We start from the raw sequence: 22796 nt of genomic DNA on the forward strand, positions 1-22796 counted from the left end.
CACTGAAACAGCATCTCTTGGAGATTGCTCTCCACTGGAGACTGCATCAGCTATTGGGTCATGGCCTTGACATTGGTGAGTTTTCTTTACTAACAACCTTTGACTATTTATCACCATCTTGATCAACATCTTTATATTAGCCACCTTTACAGGGGTATTGATTGATGCTTGGCTGAACATGAGCCAGCAGTGTGCCCAGGTGGTCAAGAAGGCCACTGGCATCTTGGCTTGCATCAGAAACAGTGTTGCTGGCCAGAACAGGGAAGTGACTGTCCCCCTGTATTTGGCTCTGGCCCCAGGCAGAGCTACAGGCTTCATCACTCTCCTCTCCACATCTCTTAGTTTTTCCTGTTGCCTTTCTTGGTTCTGAGGAGGGCTGCTCATCAGGATCTTCCACTACCTCTTCCTACTCTTCTTCTTTTTTCCATTCTAGACATGAGGACACCTGTTTCCATTTCTTGCCTTCCACAGGGGCAACTGACATTGTTACTGGTACCTCCTGTGACTGATCAGATTTTACTTGGGGATTTCCCCTTTTGGCTTGAACCTCAGCTCAGAAACTCTTTCCTGAATAATATTATATAGAGCATGGTAAGCACAAGCCAAGCCCCAAATAAGTTGTACCTCCTTAGATCTATCTAAGCAGCACCATCCCTGGCTCAAATACTGGCTTCGTTTCTCGGGATCCCACAGGTGTTCAAGAGTGAAATCCCATGACATTGTGGGGCCCCATGCTTCTAAGATTTTTCCTAAACCTCTCCATATTCCCTGAAAGTCAGCATTCTCTGGTTTTGGAGGAGACTTTTTCCACATAAAATGAATGGAGAAGAGTACATTCAGGGAGGTTGATAACATACACGCAAGTATGACCACGAGCATGGCCACAAACTCAGCATTCAAAATGTGTGTGGCAAACTGAGAAGAAAGCCCGGAAACTGGTTTGAGCGTTGTTGTTTGTAAAGTAAGCTATTCCATCTGGGATGTGTTACAATTCAAATTATTCCACATTGCATATAACTTATTGTCACGAACACAATTCCACAACAAGTAATCTCGATGTTAATAAATTCCCAAGAACACAATGGCTTTTAATCCCCTTATAAGGTGCTCCTAAAATAAAGAGCAGATTCTTAGCTGGTGGCTGCTTAAAAAGAGAAAAACAAAAGAAAACACTTGGTACAGTGTCCAGAGGTGGCAAACTGCCCAGACTATAATCTAATCTACGAAGGTTGAAGTAGCAATGCCTTGCGGAATTCCTTTTTTCTCTGTTAAAAGCTTCAGTTTGTCCGCATCTTCCATCAAAAACTGTCACGGTGTTATCTAGATCAGTCTATGCCTGTGATGGGGGGCAGTAGGTCCCTTGGCCCTCTAAAATGGCAAGGGAAAAAAGGAAAGGATAGGGAGGTGGGAGCTGAGAGCTGGGCTCAAAGACAGAACAATGGTAATGATCTAAGGAGGAAAACTAAATTTTAACTATGATATCGGAATGCAAGATAACACAATATAATACAGTCTAATTGAAATTGAGGCTAATAAATAAGAGAGAGAGTTTCTGAAACCGAAAGGCCTACTTGAACTGAAGGCACATGGCTTGGAAGCACACCCACACCCTCTGCCAGCCAGTGAGAGTGAGCTCCCATTGAAGAGTGAGACCCTGTGACTTCTGTGACGTATCTTCTGTTCTGACTGTTAAGACCCCTGGGATATGTAGTTCTTCTTTTGAGAAGCAGGTATCCAGAAAGTTGTCAGTCAACAGAACTGGAGTATTAACTCTTTAATTACCTGTGCTGTACATGGCATTATGATGTGAAATACCAATAGCAAAATTACAAAACCATGACAAATAGCTGTTCCTATGTCCAGTGGGCAGTCACCAGAACAGAGAAGATGGACTGATTTTATTTTTGAGGTTGATAACAAGCCTTTTATCTTAATTCTCAGGAAGTGAGTGATTAATATAATAATCAGGACTATAGGGGCCCTGCCTCCAGGTGGAGGAAAGGAACAATCTGGTTTATTGGATTGTATGGATTCAATGGCTAGGCACATCAGAACCACAGGAGTATAAGGCTCTAGTGGACACAAGTGCATGGTATACCTTAATGCCATCAAATTCTAAAGGAATAGAACCAATATGTATTTCTAGAGTGACAAAGGATCCCAAAAGCTAACTGTATTGGAAGCTGTAAGGAAAACTGTTGATCACAGCCTGAACCTCTGATTAACCATCTGAGGCAAGTGACAGGTCAGCTGTGGGAGCACAGGTGAAGGTAATTTAGCTGTGCTCCTGGAAGGGGTGGAGCTTGACTCCACCTCTCCCAGATCCCATTTAAGGGCTGACCACCACTAAGGTAGCATCTCTTTCTGGAGATTACTTCTTTGTGGAGTTTGTGTGGCAAGCCTCAACATTAGTGTGCATCCATCTTGACTGAAAGCCTCAGTACTGGTGAGTCTTTCCTTAGATACTCTCTGGCTATCTATTTACTCTGTAATTACAGCTATACGCTTGTATTATTCCAACTATACATTTGGTGAGCCAGGCAGGAGATGTGGCCACAATGTCTTTCTTATGGAGCATGTACAAATGGGTCAAGAGAGAGAACACTACCCCCTTATGGAAAATGCTCCTAGAGCAGATCACAGGGTTTATGGGTTCCCCTTATTTCCAAATTGCGATCATACATGAACAATGGGGTCTGTTGCAGGAGATGTTTCCCTGTTCCGCCTGGCAGAATGTTTTGAAGGCTTGTACAGTAAGTAAATCCTTCTGTTAACACCTGACTCATTAGATGCAGTGGGACAAACAGCAGATTTGTTGACAACTTATCTGCAGAAAAGAGGATGGGCTATAAATCCTCAGAAGGTGCAAGGTCCAGGCTTATCTGTGAAATTCCTGGGTGTAGTTTGGTCTGGGAAAACCCAAGTACTTCTCAGTGCTGTAATAGATAAGGTCCAGGTGTTTCCAGTCCCTATGACATCAAAGCAGCTGCAGGAATTTTGGAGGGTATATTGGGATATTGGTGCTCCTTTATACCTCATTTAGTGCAGCTGCTAAGACCACTATGTAGGCTCACAAAAAAGGGGCAATTATGGGATTGGGAGAAAACGGAACAGGATGCTTTCCAATGGGCAAAACTGGCAGTTAAACAAGCCAAGGCACTGGGTATATTTGATCCTACCCTCCCAGCTGAATTAGTTGTTCATATTACTCAGGATGGTTTTGGCTGGGGCCTGTGGCAGCACCAGAGTTCTGTTCAGACCCCTATTGGATTCTGGTCTCAGGTTTGGCATGGAGCAGAAGAAAAATATAGCATGATTGAAAAACAGTTATTGGCTGTCTATTTGGCATTACAAGTGGTAGAACCAATAACACAAACAGCAGAATTCTTAGTTAAAACTACTCTGCCGATCCAGGGGTGGGTAAGAGATCTGACCCACCTTCCTAAGATGGGGTGACCCAAGTGCAAACAGTGGCACGATGGGTTGCCTATCAGCCAGAGAAGTAGCCAGTCTTCATCTCCACTTAAAGAAGAGCTACAGAAAATCCTAGGCCCAGTAACATACTGTAGTGATGCACTGAGAGAAACGTTGGTCGCTCCACCAGAGATGAGTCCCGTTCAGGAAGGAAAATATCCTATTCCTGAAGATGCGTGGTACGTGGATGGATCCAGCAAGGGCAACCCGAGCAAGTGGAAAGCAATAGCATATCATCCCTCTATTGAGACAATCTGGTTTGATGAGGGGGATGGTCAGAGCAGCCAATGGACAGAATTGCGAGCCATGTGAATGGTTATAACCAAGTAACCCGGTGATGGTATCCTGAACATCTGTACAGATAGTTGGGCTGTGTACCGGGGGCTCACTCTTTGGATTGCACAGTGGGCTACCCAGGAATGGACTATCCATGCTCAACCAATCTGGGGAAAAGACATGTGGTTAGACATATGGAATGCAGTTAAATGCAGGACTGTATGTGTCTACCATGTTTCTGGTCACCAACCCCTACAGTCACTGGGAAATTATGAAGCTGACACAATGGCCCAAATTCAATGGATCGAGAATTCGCGGTCTGTGAAAATTGCCCGTTGGTTACATCAGAAACTACAGCATGCTGGACAAAAGATAATGTGGGCAGCTGCTAAAGCATGGGGGCTGCACTTACAACTATCTGACATCACCCAGGAATGTTGAGATTGTGATACTTGCTTGAAGATGAGACTGAGATTGTTGCCCGAAACAACAGCTCACACTGCTAGAGGATACAGTCCTCTCCAGTGATGGCAGGTTGATTATATTGGGCTCCTCCCTCGGTCTGAGTGGGCGAGATATACACTGACCTGTGTCGATACCATAAGTGTGCTCCTGCAGGATTATCCAGTACCAAAGGCAAATCAAGCATACACAATTAAGGCGCTTACTAAACTGATGTCTGCCTATGGGGCACCTCAAGTGATTGAGAGCGACCAAGGGACTCATTTTACTGGTACAACAATACAACACTGGGCAGAAGAAAACAACATTGAATGTTGATTCCATCTGCCATATAATCCAACCAGGGCAGGTCTCATTGAACGTTATAATGGTATTCTCAAGGCTGCCCTGAAGACAGACTCCCAATCCCTGTAGGGGTGGACAAAGAGATTATACGAAACCCTGCGGGACCTGAATGAAAGACCTCGAGATGGCAGACCTAGTGCCCTGAAAATGCTACAAACAATATGGACCTCCCCACTTAGGATCCAAATTACGGGCACTGATAATCAGGTAAGACCCCAGACTGACAATGAAAATAATCTTCTGCTCCCAGCCCTGGAGAATTTAGATCTGGGGTACCCATAGAATAAAATGGCCTTGGAAGGTGCAAGTAGGGCTTAAGTGGTGTGGCCTACTTGCACCTTGGGGGAGATTATTGGAGGTGGGAGGCTTGGTAGTCCCTCCAGTAATAGGTACATGGCCTACAGGTATTGTGGTCAACACTCCAATCTTCATTGCCAAAGGGATCCCCATCATGTCCCTATGGCAGATCAGGACACCCTGTGTGGTGCCTGATATATTATGCAGCTGCAGAGATCTGGCCAGAAGGTATGGTACAGGCAGCCAGGGCATGACCCAGGACAAGCTGAAGTGTTGACACAGAATAGAAATATGGCCTGTATCTTGCCCTTGAGGGCAGACCTTCCCCTCCTGGTACCTATGAAACATCTGTATTACTCCCCCTGAGTCTTTGAGCCTCTAGGATCACTGGAAGGTACAAAATGCCATCAAAGCATTCCAGTGTTGCTGTTAGATCATGTGTGACACCTGGTGATGGTCTACATTGGAGTAATGGAGCATAGGATGGACCTGCACCTCACAACCACATGCTTCCAGTAACATCATCAAGCAATGGCCCATAAAAGAATGTTTTTTCACTGTTCCTCACGTCTTAAATTGTGTCAGTGTACATCACAACAGGAAATTGTGTAAGCATTGCAATGTGTCGGATTTCTGTATTAGGGAAGACTCCCCCTTTAGTTAGCTCCATCATTGGTTCATGCCATGAAGGGGTGGAGTGTATGGGAACTGTTGAATCTTGGCCTGAACCTCTGATTCACAGAATCACAGAATTGTAGGGGTTGGAAGGGACCTCTAGAGATCATCGAGTCCAACCCCCCTGCCAAAGCAAGTTCCCTACAACACGTCACACACGTAGGCGTCCAGGTGGGTCTTGAATATCTCCAGAGAAGGAGACTCCACCACCTCCATGGGAAGCCTGTTCCAGTGCTCTGTCACCCTCACTGTAAAGATGTTCTTGCGCACATTCGTGCGGAACTTCCTATGCTGAAGTTTCATCCCATTTCCCCTAGTCCTGTCCCCACGCACTACTGAAAAGAGACCAACCTCGCCACTATGGCCCCCACACCTCAGGTATTTATAAACCTGGATCAAATCCCCTCTCAGCCTTCTTTTCTCAAGGCTAAGCAGACCCAGTTCACTTAGTCTCTCCTCATAGGGTAGATGCTACAGGCCCTTCACCATCTTTGTGGCCCTCCGCTGTACTCTTTCCAAGATGTCATGGTTTAATAATTTTGTAATTTTGCTATTAGTATTCCACATCATAACATCATATAAAGCATGAATAATTTTACTGAATCTGCAACTTACAGAAGAAGACTACATCTCCCAGAGAACATCACGGTCAGAGATGGGTCACAGGACCTGGACACTATATTATCTCTCTCGCAGGCTAGACTGACGTCTTTTGAGTTCTGGCGTTCAGGGGAGTGTGTGGGAGCCTTCATCTGTTTCGCCTAGAGTTTGCAGTAGGCCTCTCAGTTTCAGGACTCATTCTCTCTCCTATTTTGCTTGATTCGTTAGCTTAATTTCAATTATATTGTATTATATTGTGTTATCCTGTATTTCGATATAGTATTTAGTAAATAAGTGTGCCTCCTTAGATCGTTGCCGCTGTTTTCTTTTCCTAATTAACTTTTCCTTTCGGCCTAGGGCCCCTGTCAGGGCCCACGGCCCCCCCCTGTCACGGGCGCAGGTAGATTTTCGTTAAAACCATGACAGACTTTGGTGGATAACGTGAGCAAATTGAGTTGCTGGTTTTCTGTGTTTTCTTCTGTTGCTCTTTTAGCTTTTAACAGAGCTATGAGGTTTTTTCCTGTTAAGGAGCTATCTTAGGTTTGCGTTTCTGCACCTGCAAGCTTGACCTTGAAAGTCCAGGCGGGCTGCCAATACCCCGGGATATTTGTAAATACTGTTGAGCTTTGCTTTTTTACTTTTTTCTCTCTATTGAAGAAAACAAAAAGAGAAAAAAAATGTTTTCTCTAGTGAATTTGTTTTACAAGGGACTGCATGTCATTAGTTCCTCTTTTGAGATGCTTCAAACATATTGGACCATGTTTAAGCTAGCCACTTTTTCCTTTGGAGCTATAGAAATATATAATCGATTGAAAGCATGGATAGCAATGCTTCCTTGGTATCTTCATGCAGCTCCAGAGGGAGCAACTAATGCAACTAATAGTACAGAAATGGTGGTTTTTGAGCGTGCTCTTCCTTTTTTCTTTGCATCCTTTAAGCACTCTTCGAATAACCAGTTGGCCCAGTGGACCACACTGTCAATTGTGTTAATCTCCCTGAACTTACTGTCGGTTATTGTAATAATCTCACTCAGTATCTGGATTTATAACCTCGGGAGGAAGGCTTCCCTAGAACCAGAGAATACTGAGTGGCAGGGAGTGTGGAGAGACTTTGGAGAGACTTTTAGAAGACAGACATCTCTAGTGTCATGGAGCTTTACTCCTGAACACTTAAAGAATCCTGAGAGTTTGACCGCATATTTGAGACAGGAATGTTGTGGCTCAGGCAGATCTAAGGAGGCACAAATGACTTGGGGCCTAGCTAATGCTTATCGGGCCTTATTCAATACCATTCCTGAGAGGGAAGATTTTGAGGTTGAGAGAGAGAGTCTCAGGGCCGAGAATGAGAGTATCCAGTCCAAGCACAACGCTCTCCAGTCCAAGCACAACGCCCTCCAGTGAGAGCACAATGCCCTCCAGTCCGAGTACAACGCCCTCCGGTCAGAGCATAATGCCCTCTGGTCCGAATACGACACTCTCCAGTCCAAGTACGACGCCCACCAGTCTGGGCGCGACACCCTCCAGCCCAAGCACAATGCCTTCCAATCCAAGTGCAACACCCTCCAGTCCAAGCATGACACCCTCCAGTCCAAGCACAACACTCTCCAGTCTGAGCACAACGCCCTCCGGTCAGAGCACAATGCCCTCCGGACCAAGCACAACACTCTCCAGACTGAGCACAATGCCCTCCAGTCTAAGAATAACATCCTCCAGTTCGAGTGTAACACCCTCTGATCTGAGCGCGACACCCTCCAGTGGAAGTATGACAGCCTCCAGACTGAGCTCGGCGCCGTCCAGTTCGATCAGAACATTCTCCGATCCCAGCTATGCACCCTCCGGTGTGAACTGAATGTATTCCAATTTGTCCTACCACCAGGGGCACATGTAGTCCAATTTCACCAACCACCGGGGGCACCAGATACAATATTGGTTGCCCCTGTAAGAGGGCGAAAAACATAACGAGTTTCAACTCAGTTAGAGAAAATACAGAAGGAGTTAGAAGAGCAGGGGGAGTCAGAAGACCAGAGGAAGTTAGAGGAGCAGTGAAAGTTAGAAGAGCAGAGGAAGTTACTTGAGAGGAAAAAAAAAAAGAGGGTGAACTGGAAGAAATAGAAGAAGAGGAGCCAAAACCTAGATTTTCATTACGAGAATTTCTCGAGTCCAAAATTCTAGATGGGGTGGCCTCATCAACACAGTTGCCACCATCAACACCTGGGACTCTTGATAGAGCAAAAGGTGAGCAAAGTATTACGACCATTATTGATCGATCTTTTAAACTGAGTGAAATTCGAGATTTAAGAAAGGATTTCACACGTCAGCCAAAAGAACATATGGTCACTTGGTTACTTCGAAGCTGGGACAATGGTGCCAGCAGTGCGTGGCTCGATGGCAGTGAAGCTCGCCAACTGGGTGGCATTTCCAGGGACTCACGTGTGGACAGAGGTATTGGCACATGCCAAGATCAGTTCTACACCCTCTGGAAGCGGATGTTGATAGCGGTAAGAGACAGATTTCACTTTAAACGGGACCTGGAGCCTGAGAAAAAGAAATGGACTGATATAGAGAAAGGTATCCAATTTTTGAGAGAAAGTGCTCTGGGGGAAATGCTACACAGCTCCCACTTCAACCGTAATGACTCGGACCAATTACATGATCCTGAGACAGTCCATGTTCCACGACAAATGTGGCGTGACTTTACAAGGGCTGCTCCAGAAAAGCATGCCAGTGCACTTGCATTAGTATATGGCAAAGGGAAAGGAAACCCCTTGTGAATGAACTAATTAGCAGACTTCAGGAACTTGAATTATTTATAAGCGCTACAGAAGTTAATCTGTATACTTCAGCCACTGTCAAAATTGTGGAAAGATTAAACAAATTGTAGGCAACACAAAGTGATATTATTGATAAATTGGCTAACATGCCTGATGTAGATGAATCCACGGTGGTACCAGATGATGGAGACCAGGATTTCCACGATCGCCTATTGAGAAAGCTAAACAACATGAGTTCCTCTCGACCTGTATCATCAAAAATCTCAACCATAAAAAAGAGACATCCTCGTATTCAAGCAAATGACAATGATAAGATTACACGTCTTGCCTTGTAATATTTGCTTTGTATTCATGGGGAGGACATGAAGAAGTGGTATAATTCATCCACTTCAGCAATTCAGGAACGAGTGAAAGAATTACAATGCAAAACAACCACCAAGGTGAACTGTTACAAAAAGGGGAAAGTTCCACTTGCTGCAAGCCACCGAGGTAAACAATAGAGGGGCCCTGCCCCCAGCCAAGGGGGGGAAAGGGACAATAGAGTATACTGGACTGTGTGTATTAGGTGGCCTGACACATCTCAACCACAGAAATATAAAGCCTTGGTGGACACTGGTGCACAATGCACCCTAATGCCCTCAAGCCACCAAGGGACACAACCAATATATATCCATGGAGTGACTGGGGGTTCCCAAGAATTGACTATGTTGGAGGCCGAGATAAGCCTCACGGGTTAAAACTGGCAGAAACACCCTATTGTGACTGGTCCAGAGGCTCCATGTATTTTGGGTATTGATTACCTTAGGATGGGATATTTTAAGGATCCCAAGGGGTATCGCTGGGCCTTTGGGATAGCTGCTGTTAACACAAACGGTGTTAAGCAGCTGTCAGCTCTACCTGGTCTGTCAGATGATCCTTCTGCTGTGGGGTTGCTCCAGGTAAAAGACCAAGAGGTACCAATTGCCACCAAAGTGGTTCACAGACGGCAGTACCGCACCAATAGGGACTCATTGCTCCCTATTCACAAACTAATTCGCCAATTAGAGAATCAGGGAGTGATTAGCAAAACTCGGTTTTCAGATTACTGTGGCCTGAATGAAGTCACACCTCCATTAAGTGCTGCTGTACCAGACATGCTAGAACTCCAGTATGAATTGGAGTCAAAAGAAGCTAGGTGGTATGCCACCACTGACATTGCTAATGCCTTCTTTTCCATCCCATTTGCTGCAAAATGTAGGTCACAGTTTGCTTTTACCTGGAGAGGTGTTCAGTATACCTGGAACCGTTTACCCCAAGGGTGGAAGCACAGCCCAACCATTTGCCAGGGGTTGATCCCAGCTGTCTTGGAACAGGGTAATGCTCCTGAGCACTTGCAGTATATTGATGATATTGTCGTGTGGGGCCATACAGCAGCAGAGATTTTCAAGAAAGGGAAACAGATAATCCAAATTCTTTTGCAAGCTGGTTTTGCCATTAAGCGCAGCAAGGTGAAGGGGCCTGCCCAGGAAATCCAGTTCTTAGGTATAAAATGGCAAGATGGACGTCGCCACATCCCAGCAGAAGTGATTGACAAAATCACTGCTATGTCTCTGCCCACCGACAAGACAGAGACCCAATCTTTTCTGGGAGTAGTGGGCTTCTGGAGAATGCATGTCCCAAACTACAGCCACATAGTGAGCCCCCTCTATCAGGTAACACTGAAGAAGAATAATTTCTCACGGAGTCCTGAGCAGCAGCAGGCTTTTGAGCAGATAAAACAAGAGATAGCCCATGCCATGGCCTTGGGGCCAGTACGGACGGGACAGGATGTGAAGAACATCCTCTACACTGCTGCTGGAGAGAAAGGTCCCACCTGGAGTTTGTGGCAAAGAGCTTCAGGAGAGACCCGAGGCCGACCCCTAGGATTTTGGAGTCGAGCATATAAAGGGTCTGAGGAGCGCTACACTCCAACTGAGAAGGAGATCTTAGCCGTGTATGAGGGGGTTCGGGCTGCTTCTGAAGTAGTTGGGACAGAGGTTCAGCTTCTAGCACCTCGCTTGCCAGTAATAAACTGGATGTTTAAAGGACAGGTTCCCTCCACCCATCATGCTACTGATGCCACTTGGAGTAAGTGGATTTCATTAATTACTCAACGAGCTCGATTGGGAAAACTCAGCCGTCCTGGAATTCTAGAAGTGTTCATGGACTGGCCTGAGGGTAAAAAAATTGAAACACCACCTACAGAAGAGGTATCACGTGCTAAAGAGGCACCAACATATAATGAGCTACCAGAAAACGAAAAGAAATTTGCCCTATTCACAGACGGATCATGTCGTATTGTAGGGAAGCATCGCAGATGGAAAGGTGCTGTATGGAGCCCCACACGACAAGTTGCAGAGGCCACTGAAGGTAAAGGAGAATCAAGTCAATTCGCAGAGGTAAAGGCTGTTCAGCTGGCTTTAGATGTGGCTGAATGGGAGAGGTGGCCAATGCTTCATCTTTATACTGATTCATGGATGGTGGCAAATGCCTTATGGAGGTGGTTGCAGCAGTGGGAAGATGACAACTGGCAACGAAGGGGTAAACCTATTTGGGCTGCTGAACTGTGGAAAAACATTGCTGCTCGAATAAGGAACATTGTTGTAAAGGTGCGCCATGTAGATGCTAATGTGCCTAAAAGTAAGGCTACTGAAGAACATAAAAATAACCGTCAGGTTGATCGAGCTGCCAAAATTGAGGTGGCTCAAATAAATTTGGACTGGCAGAACAAAGGTGAACTGTTCCTAGCTCGGTAGGCCCATGAGACTTCAGGTCATCAAGGAAGGGATGCAACAAATGTCTGCCTCCGGTGGCGCAGTGGTTAAGGACGCCACTTTGCAACACTGGAGGTCCGGGTTTGAATCCCCCCTGTGGCGCAAGTGGTAGAAGTGCCGCTCTGCTACACAGGAGGCTCGAATCCCGGGGGTTGGACTCAATGATCTCTAAGGTCCCTTCCAACCTGCACAAGACTGTGATACTGTGATATAAGTGGGCCAGAGACCGAGGGGTGGGATTAACTATGGACACTATTGCTCAGGTTGTTCATGACTGTGAAACATGCGCCATAATTAAACAAGCCAAGAGGATGAAACCTTTTTGGGGGGAAGGGCGATGGCAAAAGTATAAATATGGAGAGGCATGGCAGGTTGATTATATCACCTTGCCACGATCTCGCAATGGTAAGCGTTATGTACTCACCATGGTGGAGGCAACCACTGGGTGGCTCGAAACATATGCAGTGCCCCATGCTACCACCCAAAACACCATATTCGGGTTGGAAAAGCAAATCCTGTGGCGGCATGGCACTCCGGAAAGAATTGAATCAGATAATGGGACCCATTTCAAAAATTCTCTTGTAACCACTTGGGCCAAAAATCATGGCATTGAGTGGATTTACCATATTCCCTATCATGCACCAGCTTCTGGTAAGATTGAACGATTCAGTGGGTTGTTGAAAACTATGTTGAAAGCAATGGGTGGCAGAACATATAAAAATTGGGAGAACCATTTAGCAGAAGCCACCTGGTTGGTCAACACTCGAGGTGTTCACTCGTAATGGTCCTAACCAATGCAGCTCCCTACGTATCGCAGAGGGAGATAAGGTTCCTGTAGTACACATAAAGAGCGTGTTGGGAAAAGCAGTTTGGGTCCTTCCAGCATCTGGAAAGGGCAGACCTCTTCGGGGTACTGTTTTTGCCCAGGGACCTGGGTGCACTTGGTGGGTGATGGACAAAAATGGGAATGTTCAATGTGTACAAGGGAATTTGATGTCGGGGGAGTGCAGCCAATGATTTCTTATAGATATATAGGTAGAGTCTCAGAAATATTTGACGAATGTCCAATTAGGTACAGGACTTAAGATAGAGTAGATTAATGTTAAGGAAACACTTTTTCTGTATACCTTAATTAGGCATTCTGTAAGCAAGTTTTCCATCTGGGCTCTATATCGTGCACTGGCCATGCATGTGTAGAGCACACATGGAAAGAAGTATAATTCAAAAGGAATCTGCTGTGGCAGCTGGGAATGGATGAGTGCACCTTGATGGGGGGGCGTCCTACTAGTGCTGCCTTTCCCCTCCACCGCTGTCATGTTTTCCTTTTTCTGGCAGTTTTGCCATTTTTCTCAAATTAATAAATAATAGTTGTTGTATTAGGCGAAATCGGACCCTCGGGATGTAACGTGATAGGCCCTCCCCTGCTGGGTCATGCATATGTAAAAAAGATATAGATGAAACAGGATACCTATATAAGGAACCCTCACATTCCAATAAATGCCATTTTACCGCTCACCATAATGGTGTAACAAACAGCTGTGACTTGTTCGGGGCCGTCAATACACATTCACAAAGGAACTTGACTTTCCAGGTTACCAGATCGGGGTAACAAATAGTGAGTTAGGTTATAGAGACCCCTGTCTTTTTTGTACTGGGGAGCCCAGAAATGGACACAATATTCCAGTTGAGGGGGAGGATCATCTCCCTTGACCTGCTGGACATGCTCTTTTTAATGCACCCCAGTATGCCATTGGCCTTTTTGGCTACAAGGACACACTGCTGGCTCATGGCCAACATGTTGTCCACCAGGATACCCAAGTCTCTCTCAGCAGAGCTCCTCTCCAGCAGGTCTTCCCCCAGCCTGTACTGGTGCATGCAATTATTTCTTCCGAGGTGCAAGACTCTACACTTGCTTTTGTTAAACCTCATCCAGTTTCTTGCTGCCCATCTCTCCAGCCTGTCCAGTTCTTGCTGAATGGCAGCACAGCCTTCAGGCGTGTCAGCCAATCCTCCCAACTTCGTGTCATCAGCAAACTTGCTGAGGGTGGTCACTATCCCCTCATCAAGGTCGTTGATGAAGATGTTGAACAAGACCGGACTCAGCACAGACCCCTGGGGGACGCCGCTAGTTACAGACCTCCAGCTGGACACTGCACCGCCAATGACAACCCTCTGCACTCTGCCAGTCAGCCAGTTCTCGACTCACTTCACTGTCCACTCATCTATCCCATACTTCCTCAGCTTTGTTATAAGGATGTCATGGGGGACAGTATCAAAAGCCTTTCTGAAATCAAGGTAGACTACATCTACTGCTCTCCCCCCATCCACCCAGCTAGTGACATCTTCATAAAAGGCCACCAGGTTGGTCGAGCACGACCTCCCCTTGGTGAACCTATGCTGACTATTCCTGATAACCTCCTTTTCTCCCAGTTGTCTGGAGATGGCATCCAGCACAAGCTGTTCCATCACCTTCCCTGGGACAGAGGTTTCCTAGGCACTCACGGACCACCTCTTCCCTGACTAAAGGGAAATCTCCCATTCCCCAGACTTTCTCATTAACATCCAGGGTCTGGGATTCCTGAACCAATGATTGAGCACCAGGTGAGAAGGGGTGGACCCCCAGGTCCATCCCCCCTTACTCTCATTTAAAGATTAGCAGTTGGGGGAGCACCATCTCTTTTTGCAGATCATGCTCTTTGAGACTTCATCACTCTTTGGAAACAGTGAGCTACTTGCCTCTATATCACTTTTGAAACTAAACTGTAACAAATACCTTTAAGTGTACTTGTATCCTAGTGGAAGGCATTATTATAGCTTTCCATTTCTCTATAGTGATACAGCCTCCTCCCTTTCCTCTACAAAGCTTGTATGAAACACAGTTCATGTTTAAAGACTTTTCCAGGTGCCACCCTGGGAAGTACAGTGCCCGAAACCAGACTCTGATTTTCCCAGAACACATAGGAGGTCATAAATTAGAAAGTTACTCAGGATAGGAAGCTGTCAGCCCTCTCATATTCAAGTCTGCAAATTAGTATTTCTATACTTTGAAGTGCTCAGTTTTTTGTAACTCAGAGAATGGGATCTGTATCCTGTAAGCCAAGATGTTTACTCAAATGTATTCTCATTACTTTCTTCATTACTTTCTTTAAGTGTTCCACAACAAAATTCCTGCAATGCTTTTAATGTATTCCTAATCATAAAATTACTTATCTAACTGAAGCTGAGATACAGACATCCTGGATGTAAACATCTTTGGGGGCTTTTTAGTCTTAGTATTGACTGCTTCACATTTTTGTTGTTCATTACTAGCAAGTTTTAACTTTTTGTCATGGTTTTGTAATTTTTCTATTGGTATTCCACATCATAACATCATGTGGAGCACAGAGAAGAAGAACTACACGTCCCAGAGGACCTCACAGTCAGCGAGAGAAATACATCACAGAAGTGATGCTGGCTCTCTCTCTCTCTCTCACTGCCTGGCAGCAAGTGTGGGTGTCTTTCCAAGCCATGGTGCCTTCAATTTCAAAGTAGGCTTCTCGGACTTCGGAAACCTCTCTCTCCTTCTCTCTTATTTTACTTGCTTTATTAGCCTCAATTTTGATTAGATTGTAATCAGTAAAATACGTTTTCCTCCTTAGATCATTGTCACTTCTGTTTGTTTCCCTGAGCCCAGCTCCCATCTCCCTACCTCTTTCCCTTTTTCCCTTCCCATTTGTCAGGTGCTGGGGGGTCCACAGGCCTACTGCCCACCCAGTAACGAACATAGACTGATCTAGATCACACTGTTACAGTTTTTGTTGGAGAATGCGGGCATAAGCATAAGATTGTAACGTTAGTTAGTAGGGGAAAAAAAAAATTCTTTAAGCTAGAGACTGCAAAAGCATTGCTATTTGACAATGTCTGATCTGGAATTTCAAAAATCCTTTTTATTTAAGGTAAGACTTGGAATGCTTTTAAATAAAAAAGTAGACGATGAAATGCTTTGTATTTTCAGCAATGACCTTCTATCCATATTTCTGGAGTGACTGGGGGCTCACAAGAATTGACTGCGTTGGAGGACGAAGTAAGCCTCACTGGTAAAGACTGGCAAAAACATCCTATTGTGACTGGCCCAGGGGCTCCGTGCATACTTGGTATTGATTACCTCAGAAGGGGGAATTTCGAGGATTCTAAGAGGTATTGATGGGCCTTTGGAATAGCTGCTGTAGATATGGACAACATTAAGCAGCTGTCTGTTTTGCCTGGCCTGTCAGAGGACCCGTCTGTTGTGAGGCTGCTACGAGTAAAAGAGCAGCAGGTACCGATTGCTACAAAGACAGTGCACAGACGGCAGTATCGCACCAACAGGGATTCCTTGCTCCCCATTCATGATTTGATTCGCCAGTTGGAGAATCAGGGAGTGATCAGCAAAACTCACTCACCTTTTAACAGCCCCATATGGTCAGTGCGTAAAGCCAGTGGAGAATGGAGGCTAACAGTAGACTACTGTGGCCTGAATTACGTCACACCCCCACTGAGTGCTGCTGTGCCGGACATGTTAGAAATTCAGTACGAGCTGAAGTCAAAAGCAGCCAAATGGTATGCCACCACTGACATTGCCAATGCCGCCTTCTCCATTCCTTTGGCCGCAGAATGTAGGCCACAGTTTGCCTTCACCTGGAGGGACATTCAGTATACTTGGAACTGTTTGCCCCAGGGGTGGAAACACAGCCCAACCATTTGCCATGGGTTGGTTCAAACTGTATTGGAACTGGCACTCCTGAGCACCTGCAATACATTGATGACGTTGTGTGGGGTGAAACAGCAGAGGAACTTTTCACAAAAGGAGAACAAATAATACAAATTCTTCTACGAGCTGATTTTGCTGTTAAGCGAAGCAAAGTAAAAGGACCTGCCCAGGAAATTCAGTTCCTAGATATAAAGTGGCAGGATGGATGTTGTCACATCCCAACAGATGTGATCGACACTACCATGTCTCCACCCACTAGCAAGAAAGAGACACAGTCTTTCCTGGGTGTGGTGGGCTTTTGGAGAATGCACTTTCCAAACTACAGCCTCATTGTAAGCCCCCTTTATTAGGTGATGCAGAAGAAGAATGATTTCTCATGGGGTCCTGAGCAGCAGCAGGCTTCTGAACAGATTAAACAAGAGATAGACCGTGCCGTGGCCCTGGGGCCAGTACAGACGGGATAGGATGTGAAGAACAACTTCTACATTACTTCTGGAAAGAAAGGTCCCACTCAGAGCTTGTGGCAAAGAGCCTCAGGAGAGACCCGCGGCCAACCCCTGGGATTTCAGAGTCAAGCGTATAAGGGGTCTGTAGAGTGCTACACTCCAACTGAGAAGGAGATCTTAGCCCCATATGAGGGGGTTCGGGCTTCTTCCGAAGTAGTCAGTACTGAAACACAGCCCCTTCTGGCACCTTCACTGCCAGTGCTGAACTGGATGTTCAAGGGAGAGGTTCCCTCCATCCATCATGCTACCGATGTCACGTGGAGCAAATGGATTGCACTGATTACACAACAAGGGCAGATGGGGAACCTCGATCACCTCTAAAATTCCTGGACGATTATGGACTCGCCTGAAGGTAAAAAGTTTGGAACATCACCAGTAGAAGAGGTGTTATGTGCTAGAGGCCCCACCATACAACGAACTACTACAAAATGAAAAGAAATATGCCCTGTTCACTGATGGATCATGTCGTATTGTAGGGAAGCATTGCAAATGGAAAGCTGCTGTGTGGAGCCCCACACGACAGGTGGCAGAGGCCACTGAAGGTAAAGGAGAATCGAGTCAGTTCACAGAGGTAAAGGCTGTCCAGCTGGCCTTAGGTGTGGCTGAACGGGAGAAGTGCCAATGCTTTACCTTTATACAGATTCATGGATGGTAGCAAATGCCTTATGGGGGTGGTTACAGCAGTGGGAACAAAATAACTGGCAACAGAGAGGTAAACCTATTTGGGCTGCTGAACTGTGGAAAGACATTGCTGCCCAAACAAAAGATATGGTTGTAAAGGTGCAGCACATGGATGCACACATGCCCAAGAGTCAGGCTACTTAAGAAAAACAAAACAACCATCTGGTAGATAAAGCTGCCAGAATTGAGGTGGCTCAAATCGACTTGGACTGGCAGAACAAGGGTGAATTATTTCTAGCTTGATGGGTCCATGAGACCTCAGACCATCAAGGAAGACACGCAACATATAAGTGGGCCAGAGACCGAGGGGTGGACTTAACTATGGACGCTATTGCACAGGTTATTCATGACAGTGAAACATGTGACATAATTAAACAAGCCAAGAGGATGAAACCTCTCTGGGGGGAGGGGAGACGGCAAAAGTATAAATATGGAGAAGTGTGACAGGTTGATTATATCACCATGCCACGATCTCGCAGTGGTGTTACGTGCTTACCGTGGTGGATGCAACCACTGGGTGGCTTGAAACATACGCAGTACCTCATGCTACCACTCGAAACACCATATTGGGTCTTGAGAAACAAGTTCTATAGCAACATGGAGCCCCAGAGAGAAATGAGTCTGATAATGGGACACATTTCAAAAATTCCCTTATAAGTACTTGGGCCAAAGATCACGGCATTGAGTGGATTCATCTTATCCCCTACCACGCACCAGCTTCTGGTGAAATTGAACAATACAATGGGTTGTTGAAAACTATGTTGGAAGCAATGGGTAGTAGAACATTTAAGCACTGGGAAAAGCATCTGGCAGAAGCCACTTGGTTGGTCAATACTAGAGAATCTATCAATAGTGATGTTCCTAGCCATTCTAGCGCCCTACATACTGTAGAGGGTGATAAGGCCCCTGTAGTACATGTAAAGAACGTGTTGGGAAAAGCTGTTTGGGTCCTTCCAGCCTCTGGAAAGGGCAAACCTGTCTGTGGAACTGTTTTTGCGCAGGGACTTGGGTGCACTTGGTGGGTGATCATCATCATAGTATCATAGTCTTGTGCGGGTTGGAAGGGACCTTATAGATCATCGAGTCCAACCCCCGGGATTCGAGCCTCTGTGTAGCAGAGCGGCACTTCTACCACTTGCGCCACAGGGGGGATTCGAACTCCAGGCCCCAGTGTTGCAAGGCGGCGTCCTTAACCACTGCGCCACCAGGGCACACTGATGTGATGTGATGCAGAAAGATGGGGATGTTCAATGTGTACCGCAATGGAATTTGATGTTGGAGGAGTGCACTCAGTAATTCCACGTGTATTATATGTGTGTGTATGTATATATATATATATATATATATATATATATAGACCTATGTGTGTAATGCATTTTAGTTATTGTTAATTTATATGTGTATATATATTTCAAGCATGATGTAGTGATGTAGAATAAGGGGTGGAATGTCATGTTTTTTTAAATTTTTCTATTGGTTTTCCACATCATAACATCATGTGGAGCACAGAGAAGAACCATGCGTACCAGATGACCTCACGGTCAGCAAGAGAAACACGTCACAGAAGTGATGCTGGCTCTCTCTCTCTTTCACTGCCTGGCAGCGAGTGTGGGTATGCTTCCAAGCCATGGTTCCTTCAGTTTCAAAGTAGGCTTCTCGGTCTTCAGAAACCTCTCTCTCTCTCTTATTTTACTTGCTTTATTAGCCTCAATTTTGATTAGATTGTAATTAGTAAAATACATTTTCCTCCTTCGATCATTGCCGCTTCTCTGTTTGTTTCCCTGAGCCCAGATCCTATCTCCCTACCTTTTTCCCTTTTTCTCTTCCCATTTTGTCGGGGGCCAGGGGGCCCCACAGGCCTACTGCCCCTCGTCACAGACATAGACTGATCTAGGTAACACTGTGACACTTTTATATCTCTAGCTCAAGCACTGAGCTGCCTTGAGATGCTGTGAGATCAGTTACACTATTATGTAATGATTTCCTACGTGAATTTTTCTTGTCTAAATTTTTTGTGTCTGAGTTCATTTAACAATTTGAATTTAAGGTAATTTAACTACTCAAGTTTAATGATAGTACCTAGGCTTATCCAAGTGCTGAAGAGACTTTATGAATCTTTACCATCAGTTTTTAGTATTAAGTATGATCATAGCCATGAACCTATGAGGAAGTTAACTGAGATCCCTGATGTAAGCAACAGGCTTGGAAGCATGTCTGAGTTCTCATCTGGAAGATACAAAAATACTTCCTGCAAATCTTGTCTTTGCTATTGACTGAATCAACTCAGAGCCAGCACACAAATTATTTAGGCAACCCAGAGATATATAATTGTTGGCATACCAGTTCCTACCTGATCACATCGCCCAGGCGCACTCTCAGGTTGTTGCGAACAACCCTATTCATGCGAATCTTCTCATCTGAGCAGGTATCATCTGACAGAACAATGCAGACTGCCTCTCTCCTCTTCTTTCCTTTTAACAGAACAGTATCTCCTCTGAACAGCTGTAATTCATCCATTTTTGCCTGTAAACAATAACACTAGAACAAGCTTTTGACCAAAAAAAAAAAAAAATTCCAGCACTTGAAGGAGAGTTAAATCTTGTAAGTGATATACTAAACAGTCAAAGACACAGAATCCCACTATGTTGATCAAGAGCTAATACTTAAGTCAGTGAATCTTAAGAGTTGAGAATTAAAATATATTTTATCATGGAACAGTGCTAGAAAACAAAACAACCCACCTCCCTCCCTTGTAACATTAAGTATTTGTATAAGAAGTTGCAGCTGTTACATTTCAAGTTAACATACAGCAACAGTTTGTGTGTTGTCTAGATTAAGTTTTTACAGAAGATGCACCTGGGACAGTGACACAACACTGTTGTCTTCATTGATGGCTTCATCAACAATTAACCGATTAGGCCTGTTCTTCTGCTTCAGAATAGCAGTTGATAAGTCATCTGCTTTAGAACTGGAAAGAAAAAACAGAAGTAATGAGTAAGTGATGCCACTCCCCTGCTTTGGTCTCTATTTTCTACATTTTTTTTGTTGTTATATCTTTTAGAAACTATACTTCTTTGTAAGATAGAAGATAATATTCTTCCTAGGCACCAGTTTCAGGCATTCAAAATAGCATGTTTTTTTGGGTATAAATACCAATTCAGCCTCATGGGAATAGCTACAAAGCATCTACGAAAAGAAGTAGCCAGTGAGATGTTGCTGACTGTAAGGTGTTTCGCCTAAATGAATTAGTCAGACATATAAAAAATAATCACTGATTAGTAGTTATTTCCATTAAAAAAAAAAAAAAAACTGATCTCCAAAACTCCAGATGATCTAGGTAACTAAGATACTCCTGTAAGTCTGTGATAAATATATAGTGAAAAGTCACAGACTTATAGCAATTCCAGCTTCAGTAATGAAAAAGAAAAAAAAAAAAAAACAAACTATGCTTTCTGTAGGCTGCTGGACCTTTTTAATCCATGTCCTCACAAACTTTCTTCTGAGACAAATCTGTCAGTAGTTTTTGTTGTTTTTTTTTTTAAACCACCCTGAGCACGTACATTCATGTTACATACTGACTTACTTTCCCCATTTTATCTATTAAAGCAAATAAATGATGTTTTTATTATTGGAGCCACTTACTACAACAGCCCAGGACAACCAAGCAGCAAGTTTATACCCATACTTTAGATGAGAAATTCTCAAATACTGTGCTAGATGAGTATGCACATGAGAATCTCTTCATAGACCATACTCTTAGCTCTTGCAGTGCTACTTGCTGTGCTAAAGCTCATCAAGATGGTTTGCCAACAGCACTGTAGTAAGAACTATAGCTAAAAAGCAACAGTTCTCCAGTTGAGAAGCAAGTTTTGATTCCTACCTGGTGAGAAGAACATTGTAAAAACAGATGTTTCTTTTTAAAGGCATTGTTTATATCACTGAAATGACACCTATCTTGACTATCACTTTAATCACAAGCTCATCACAGACACTGAATTCTTAGCACGTCTCAACTCCGTAGGGCCAAGCAGATCTAAATTTCAGGAGTTCCAAGAGAAAAAGAACATAAACAAGACACTGATACGGCCAATTATTTCAGGTATTCTTTGATTTAGAAAATTCTGTTCAGGTGTTATTTTTATTCTTCTCAAAAGCCAATGCTATGGTTTGCATATATGGGACAGAAACTGGGAAACCGCTATTACTCAACTCATTTTCGAGGAGCATGAAAGATGATCTTCAGCCTGAAACATAAAGCAAGACACTTCAGATGAAAATAGAGCAGATTGTCTCGGCTGCCACTGGGGCCGGCCCAGCACGTCTGTCTCTTCATGCCAAATCACTCACAAGCCCTAGCTCCGGGACTGCTCGGCGCCTGCGGGGAGGAGACAGGAACGTGCTTCTCCCCCTCCTCCTGTCCGCAGCGCTGCCTTTTCCTCTGGCTCCCGGGAACGCGCGAGACAAAGCGCTGCCTGTCTGCGGCCTAGCGTAGGCGGGACACTCCAGGGCACAGCAGGCAGCATCAGAGCGAGAGAGTCCGGCCCAGCTTCATTCCGCCATGACTCGACACTTTCCAGAAAGGGAAGTCGAGAGGGAGGCAGCGAAGGTACACAAGGGCCCCCTGCGGGCACGCACCAGACCGAGAGCGCGCGAGGAGCAGCCCACCCAACACCTCTGCCTCTTCGGGTGCCGCACGACGTAGTGAGATCAAGAAATATCGGCCTAGCCCAGTCAACACTACATCGCGATAAAACGGGGGAAGTGGAGCTAAACTGCGCTGGGCCAGGACCAGCGCCTCAGCCAGGCCTAGGCAAACCGCCGGGCAGCCCACACTTACTCAGATCCCGAAGCCATGGCGCTGAGGGGGAAAGGGGTGAGGGTGGGCGCGCAGCGACGGCTCCTCAAAGCAGACAGGAGATCTTGGAGCAGATTCGTAACAACAGCAAATCGAGATGCTTCACGCTGACTGAACCTCACAGCCGAATCATCAGAAAAGGAAGCTCCACCCCGCGCCTCTTCACCTGCATAGCAACAGCGTGCGCTGGCCAATCGGAAATTCCGCCTGGTGAGTACCTCAGCCAATCGGAAAGGGGAAACGGGGAAAGAGGAAATAAAAAAAACGAGCGCCCTCTGCCCTTCGCCCTATCTCTCTTCTCTTTCCAGTCGTTATCAATCAAGTGCGACAGTCA

At 45.2% G+C, this 22796-nt stretch overlaps 1 protein-coding gene across 4 annotated transcripts in view; it reads right to left on the reverse strand.

Annotated features, from left to right (window-relative positions):
- Positions 1-22593, reverse strand: part of LOC146754681 (transitional endoplasmic reticulum ATPase-like) — a 46508-nt gene extending 23915 nt beyond the window's left edge. For 3 of the 4 annotated variants that reach the window (XM_085527758.1, XM_085527754.1, XM_085527757.1), the window contains exons 1-3: positions 22445-22593; positions 20464-20575; positions 19958-20130 (exon numbers count right to left, since the gene is read on the reverse strand). In XM_085527758.1, coding sequence (XP_085383884.1) covers positions 19958-20130; positions 20464-20575; positions 22445-22461 — 302 coding nt within the window. In that variant the 5' untranslated portion in view covers positions 22462-22593. Of the gene's footprint in view, positions 1-19957; positions 20131-20463; positions 20576-21817; positions 21867-22444 lie in introns of those variants that run through there. The other variant, XM_085527756.1, reaches the window with a different exon arrangement.
- Between the last annotated feature and the right edge of the window lie 203 nt (positions 22594-22796).

Source organism: Coturnix japonica, chromosome W, assembly GCF_054131305.1.
Source record: "Coturnix japonica strain WE chromosome W, WE-NBRP24, whole genome shotgun sequence".
Classification (NCBI taxonomy): domain Eukaryota; kingdom Metazoa; phylum Chordata; class Aves; order Galliformes; family Phasianidae; genus Coturnix; species Coturnix japonica.